The following is a 7,113-nucleotide window of genomic DNA, read 5'->3' as shown; positions in this document are numbered from 1 at the left end:
TTAACAAGATTTTCATTTAGGCATGAAATGTCTTTTCCGGAGTATTGACTCTAGCGATTTATTCCCCCGAGATCACCTCCCAGCCTAGGCAGTCTTGTGGCGCTGAAGGCTTTTAAAATTAAATAAATAGTTCCTCAGCACAGTTTGCCTTCACTAGATTTTGGGGACAGTTTCACCAAAGACACTTAGGTCTCAGCATGGTTTCCGGCTGTAGCAGGGCTCGGACTCGGTTAAAATTTGAATGGGTTTTTTGTTTGTTTTTGTTGTTGTTGTGTTTTTGTTTTTGTTTTAAGTAAATCAAAGCAAAGGCGGTTTGAAAAGAGCGAGCAGAGTGGTTCAGTGCGCCTGGCTCGGGAGCCGGTCCCATCCCTTCCCAGCTATATCGTTGCTGGCTGTATTTTCAATCACAGTGACTGTAAGGACGATGGAAAGGGGTGCGAGGGCTCCCACTAAAAAAGTGACCCCAGCGAGGACTAGGCGGGGGGGAAGGAGGGGACACGAAAAAGAACAAACCCGTGAGTATATTGTTCAGAGTCCTTTAATAATACCAAAATGAAAATATGTCAAGATTTTTTTCCATACAGATAAACGCATTTAATTTCTTTAAGAGACCTTAACTTACGTGTATTTGAGTGAAGTGTTAACTCAACATTTTAAATATCTTTTACATATATACTGACTTCCACAAAGTGCATCAGAAATTTAAAATAAAAAAAAAATAATAATAATCAGAACCCCAAAACCTCCCTGAATTTCAGGAATTCACCAATTAAAAAAAAAATTCCCCAAACCCTCTATCAGATCAACATTTACAAGAAAAATAAGGGAACACGATCTGGTTTGGTTTTTTTTTTTTTTTTTTTTTTTTTTTCTGTTTTTCTTCTTTTTTGAACCCTATTTATACAGATGTTTATGAGATACAGAGGGACCGTCTAAGAGTTGAAGTTGTATTTCTCACCTTAAGCCTCTCTTAAGATGCTTGCCTTCCAACAGAAAGAGAAAAGGGAAACGGTAGAAAGTGTCACTCGGTACCTACTGGTCGGGCGGGACGGGGGCCGCGCCTCTCCGGCCCCGCCGTCCCCCGGCCCGCCCCCGCTGCGGCGCGGGGCGCCGTGCGCGGCGGGGCTGCTCGCGTCCCTCCGGCCGGCGCGGGGCACAGTCCGAGCGGCTCCGGCGGCGCTGCCCCTAGGAGTCGCCGGGCCCCGCGGTAGGTTCCTTGCCCGGTCCGCGGGCGGCGGCTCCCACTCCCTCGTGCAGGATGAGGTCGGGGGACTCGGAGCGCGGCGTTTCCAGGTTGCTGGCGTCCGTGTCGCTGTCGCTGCCCTTTTTGCCCCCGCCGCCCCCGTTGTGCGTTTTGATGTGTTTGCTCAGGTGATCGCTTCGCATGAAGCGCTTGTTGCAGACGGGACAGGCGAAGCGCTTCTCTCCCGTGTGAGTCCGCAGGTGCCGCTGCAGCTCGTCGGAGCGGGTGAAGCGCTTCCCGCAGAAGAGCCAATTGCAGACGAAGGGCCGCTCGCCCGTGTGCCAGCGCAGGTGCGCCTTCAGGTGCGAGGTCTTGCCGTACACCTTGCCGCAGCCGGGGATGTGGCAGCTGTGCAGCCCCTTGCGCCGCAGGCTGGCCCCCGCCGGCCCCAGCCGCTCGGCCTCCTGGCAGTTGGGGCAGTCGCAGGTGGCGCGGCCCGAGTAGCGGCGGGCGGAGCGGGCCGAGCCGCCCCCGGCGGCGGCGGCCGCGGCGCCCGAGATCATGGCGCTGGCCGCCGCCACCGCCGCGCTGGAGTCCGTGTAGGAGGGCAGCACGGGCTTGAAGCCCTCCTGGGTGAGCAGGTGCTGGCTGGTGGAGAGCAGGTGCGAGGCGGCCGTGGAGCCCAGGCCGGTGGAGCTGAAGGCGGAGTGGGTGAGGGAGCTGAAGTCGGGGTTGTAGGTGCCCAGTTGGGAGTGCAACGAGGCCTGGGGGGCGCCCGAGTGCAGCGAGCTCTGCAGCCCCCCCGCCGGGTTCTGCACCTCGAGCCAGGAGCCCGGGTTGGTGTGCACATCCCACCAGGAGGAGGCCGCTCCGTTGGCCACCTCGCCCGCCGAGAGCGTGGAGTGGAAGCCCGACTTGTACCAGGACTCGTAGGGGTGCGCCATGCCCACCCGCGGGTAGAGGCTCTCGGCCGCCGAGCTGTGCACTTTGGAGATGAAGGCCGACTGCCCGCCGGGCTCCTGCGGGGACACGCCCGCCGCCGCCGAGTTGGAGAAGAGGCCGCCGTAGTCGCTGCTGAAGGCCGAGGAAGTGGGCGAGGTGGAAGCCAGGCAGAAGGCGCTGTTGGCGGTGCCCGTGCCACTGGCCAGTCCGTTGGAACCCCTACTCGTGGCCACCGTGAATCCCGAGAGGCTGGAGCCCAGGTTGCAGCTGGAGGTGGAGCGTTTCCAGGGGTGGAAGCCCCCTTTGGCGAAGGCGCTAGACTCGGGCAGGGTGGTCAGGGGACTGGTGTTGCCGATCTTGTTGCAGGTGGCGGCCAGCATGGCCAGGGGGGTCGTTCCAAATCTCGGCTCTTCCTGCGGGAAGAGACAAAGCCGGCCCGTCAGCCTAACCCTCGGACACCTCGCCAGGCTCCCGCGGGGACACGGCAGCGCGGGTAGAACCGAGGCGCAACGAGCGGTACCGCGGAAAAGTTTTCTTTTATTTTAGAGGAAGGCTCCAGCCCTGCCACGCTCAGCACAACTCGTTTTCCGCCGGGGACCGGTCTCATCGCCCGAGAGATTTACATCGCAAGCGGGTCCCGACGGGGACAAGCGACACGCGTATTCCGAGAGGGCTGCTCGGGCGTACCGCCGTTAAACCAAAAATCCCGTGGGAACGAAATGCGGCGTCTCCTCGAGCAACCGTACAGGAGCGACGGAAAAAAAGACACGGCAGCAAGGCGAGCAGTGTGCGGAGCCTTCAGACTGTCGCCTCGTGCAACGCCGGGCCGGCGAAAATCTTTGGAAATCGAGCGTTGTTCGAGTTAAAAAAACCAAACAAACAAACAAAAAAAAATCCCAAACCATCAACTAAACAAAAGAAAGCAGAAGCGGCACGGCTTCTCTCCGGCCCAGCGAGTTTTCAGGCTAAACTCTTTGGGAACGACCCGATGGGCAGCCCGCAATGAAATCCCCCGAGGCGGGCCGGGATCGCGTCCCATCCGCGTGTCCACGCGATTTGCGCAAGGGGCAGCCACAACGCGGCGGCGGTGACAGTTTTTCCAGGGGGAAGCCGCGAGGAAGCGCGCGGCGCGACTTACCCCGAGGATAGACGTAGCCATAGCACGTCCGTGGGCTGGGCGGTGGGGCGGAGGGGACGGCGCTCGGTGAGCGCCCCGCGCTGCCCGGCGGCACTAAGGACACTCCGGCGCGGCGGGGCCAAACTCTGCCTAAGTGCGGGCAGCGCCCGCTTTGAAGTACCGCTGGCGGCGGCGCTCGCCCAATGAGGGCGCGGGCGGAGCGGCCCGGAGCGGCCCGGCAGCCAATCAGACTGCGCGGAGGTGCCGGCGCCGGGGCGCGGGGCGCGTGCCAGTCAGCGCGCGCGGAGAAAACTCCCCGCTCCGGCCCGCGGCGGCCGCGCCGCAATCACCGCCGGCCCCCGCGCCCCGGGCCGCGCCTCCCGCGGGGCCGCCGGGCCCGCGCCGCCTGCCCGCCGGGGGAGCGGGGCGAGCCGCAGAGGGCGGGCGTCGAGAGCGAGGTCAGAGCCGGCGGACGGCCCGTGTCACGCCTGACGCCGCTCCGCCGTGTCCTGTAAACTGTGCGGGAGGTGTCCGATGCCCCGCTTCTGGTGTAGTCACCTGCGATCCTCGCGGCCCATAAACCATACCTGCGTCCCTTTTATTCAACAGGCCCTTCGCCTCCTTTTCAGGCCATTTGGGAGCTGTGCGTGTTGGATACAAATAACCTAACAGTGCCTAATGACGTTCTGTGAAAACACGTTAGATTTTTTTGTTTGTTTGTTTTCTTTACTAAATGCTAGAAGTGATTTCGTGCGCGACGTATTTCCTACTTTCATTGCAAAAGGAACTGAGGAGGCTTTGTGGTTGTATAAAGTGCCAAAAAAATCCAAAGGCAGGGAACCGCCAGGCATCCATCTCTTTGCTCTTGTACCAGGGCGGGAGAGGGGACGAAGGGCATTTGTCGCTTAAGACAGAGGATATTATTTTACAGAGTAATCGCCAGCAAAACACTTTGAAAGTCAAATTCGCAGCCTCCAGCACGTTTTTCAAGCCTCATATACTCCCGTGGAAGCAGTGCTGCTAATAGCAGACGGCTTGCTCCCTCCTAGCAGTGCTAGGGCGCTGCTGGAATAAGCCTCCCTAGCACTTGCTTGTGGCCTCTGCACTGTGCACACTCCATGCACCCAGTGAGCGACAGAGATTTACCTGCTCTCTGCATGGGCGAAATGTAAGTCCAAACCTCGGCTCCTCAATGTCTTGCAAGCTAGTCCCTTTGATTTGTAATTATTGGAGGCTTCTTAAGTAATTGGCTAGAACTTGCCCGTACTGTGCCCGCGGAAGATCAATAGGCGTGCAACTTTTCATCATCGCAGTCGGCTCTGTGAGAATGGGAACAGGAGCTTTTCCCTTTCCTTTTTGCCGTTCCCAGTGCAGCTGAGTACAATTCTGAACCAGAAACATGAAGAGTGCGTTCAAGCAATGCCGGGCCCTTGCTCTGCATTTCAGTCAATATTTCCTTCTCGGTGCCGCCTCAGCCATCCAGTGTAAAACCTAGCAGATGCAAAATAGGCATCGCTTAGGAGCAAGATGGAGAAACCGGGAATTTGAGATGATGATTTCTCTTTTCTTTACATGTTTATATATATATATATATATTTATGTGTGCGCTTAAATAAGGTGGGCATTGCGGTTTTTTCTACATTGTGTTATGCAATCTATAGGACGACTGCCATGCTAGGAAGGATGTCCCTGGAGATTATCTTTTATTTAAACGTCTAAGGCTATTTTCAAAGGGCGCTCGCCTTTTTGTCGCCGCGTATTAAACAGAGTCGGGGCAGTAGGAGAAAATACTGTTCTGGGCTTAATTCTTTCCACATTGACTCGCAGCCGGCGCAGGGGTCCGGGTAGTGCATGGCAAACCCTTCCCTCGAAAGGTCTGCCCGGAGCACATCCTGAGCGGCGGCTGTACCCGGGCTGGAGCGCTCGGCGGGTGGAGGCGGCAGAAGGGCGGTGGCGGGGGGAGCGACATAACCCCCACGGGTGAGGCGAGGAGTCCGACAGGGGCACCCGGGAGCCATCGCCCAACAGGTGACTCCTTCCTTCCGTCCTTCCTTCCTTCCTTCTTCCTTTCCTCCGGGGGAAACCCGCGCCTTCCCTTCCCAGGAGCCTGCCGTGGTGGTCGTCAAGTGGCAGCGCGGCGCTTCTGGCCAGCCCCAGGGCGGCGGGGGGAGAGGGTCTTTCCTCTCATCCTGGGAAAAGTCATCAATAAAATACGGCTGGAAGGCAGATCGAGAACGTGACGTTTAGAAATGTTGCCTCTACATCAGCGAGTAAAGGCATCCGCTGCCCGCTTGCGCTCCCACAGCAAAGTAGGGATTCTGCTGTGCCTGAAGACTGGCGGGCGGATCTGCCTGCCGCACATCCATCTCCTCTCCCCTTTGTAGTCGGAAAAGTAACTAAAACCCGCAGGAACGAGGCAGGCGGTGGAAAGGCTGAGCGAATGGCGGCGGAAGGGGGAACGCTGCTAAAATCTTTAGGGGGTCAAGTATTTTCTGACAGATTTTTTTCATACTCCAAAAATCGAGTTTTTAAACAAAGATCAATGTGTTATGCTAAAGTGTTGAGCTGACTGTTAAAACATTTGGGGGGATAATGACAATGTAACAAAGGCCTGGTTTGGAGTGAATCATCACCCTTTTAAAAGTTAAAGCAATTTTCAGGAGAATAGCTTTCAGCAAATGCTTTACATTATTCAAAACGGCCAAATAATGCTCTATTATAGAGCCTGAATGCTGCCAGTCAGCCCATAAGTGCAATTTGTGCAAAGGCTCGGTGCCTTATCTCCACTTCTTTATAAAGAGGTGAATATAAAACAATTTCTTCCAAACCCAGACAGAGAGCACGAAAATTGCTTCCCTTTCTGCAATCAGGGCAATTTAACTGGAGTGCAATTAGCACTATTAAATGTCGATTCTGCATAAACAAATCTGACTAAGAAGCGAAAGTGGGGTGAGAACCTCATATAAACTGAAACTGATTTTTTAAAATTATGTATCCGGGTCCTTTACAATTGATCCGTGACGTTTTCATCTCAGAATATATTTACATCATAAATACATTACAGCTAAACCAACATAAATCTAAAAAAAAAATAATAATAATAAAAAAATCTCAATATGAATAGTAATAAAGAATAGCCTAATTAAATGCAACAGTTCACTTTCTTTGAACAATATTGTTTCCCATCTTCTCTCTACGAGGGTCTTTTGATCTGTGCAACTACTAAAGTTGCTGTCTTTAGGAGGTAGAGCTGGGAAACAATTCGTTCATTACAGATAGTTGGTAAGCTCCTGGGTTTATATTCAAGAGCATCAGATGAAATGGCTCGTCTGTTTAAAAAGAGCTCTGGGAAAGAGCTGCCAAATATTTTCCAAATAAATCGATTTAGCAGCAGTTAAAGGTAAGGTTGCTGTACGATTTCCCCTGCATTCTAGGGGGGGGGGGGGGCACGGAGTTTTACCCATGGATGTTACGGCTGGGAAGGGGGCAAACCCTTCCAAGTTTAAGAGAAGCAGCCTAATTTTCTGCCAAACAGAAGGGACATGGGCAGGGAACAGGCAAACTGCTCATTGCCGAGATAAATAATTGCGTCCTGCCAGATTTTTTTTTTTTTTTTTTTTTTAAGCAACAGTTCTTCCGTGCGAAACCCCCTCCCCCCTCAATTACACTGTTCATTTACGTGATCTAGAAGCCAGCATTGATTATCAGAGCAACTCAGAGGGGTACCTAGTGATAAATTAATAACTTCAGTAAGGAAAAGGCTTCCCCACTTTTCTGCCCAAGACTAGATACTACAAGGGGGAAGGGTATATAGAGACAGTGTTAAAATACAGACCTTGGTGCCTGTTGAGTCCCCTGAATTCTTTCCACT

The 7,113-nt window shown here is 54.2% G+C and overlaps 1 protein-coding gene across 3 annotated transcripts; it reads right to left on the bottom strand.

Moving 5' to 3' along the window:
* On the bottom strand, positions 1-3,381 carry SP9 (Sp9 transcription factor). 3 transcript variants are annotated; one of them, XM_040069457.2, is made up of 3 exons: positions 3,264-3,381; positions 2,646-2,962; positions 1-2,538 (listed from the first exon to the last, which is right to left on the bottom strand). In XM_040069457.2, the coding sequence occupies exons 2-3, from the start codon at positions 2,730-2,732 to the stop codon at positions 1,186-1,188; spliced, it is 1,440 nt and encodes a 479-aa protein (XP_039925391.1). In that variant the 5' UTR covers positions 2,733-2,962; positions 3,264-3,381; the 3' UTR covers positions 1-1,185. The 3 variants fall into 3 exon arrangements, with proteins under 3 accessions (XP_039925391.1, XP_039925393.1, XP_039925392.1); XM_040069459.2 differs by having other exon boundaries at positions 2,813-2,962; XM_040069458.2 differs by lacking the exon at positions 2,646-2,962 and having other exon boundaries at positions 3-2,538; positions 3,264-3,380.
* Between the last annotated feature and the right edge of the window lie 3,732 nt (positions 3,382-7,113).

The sequence above is a fragment of the Hirundo rustica genome, chromosome 7 (genome assembly GCF_015227805.2).
Source record: "Hirundo rustica isolate bHirRus1 chromosome 7, bHirRus1.pri.v3, whole genome shotgun sequence".
In the NCBI taxonomy this organism is placed as follows: domain Eukaryota; kingdom Metazoa; phylum Chordata; class Aves; order Passeriformes; family Hirundinidae; genus Hirundo; species Hirundo rustica.
The sequence above is the reverse complement of the archived record's forward strand: the minus strand, read 5'-3'. Positions and strand labels throughout refer to the sequence as shown.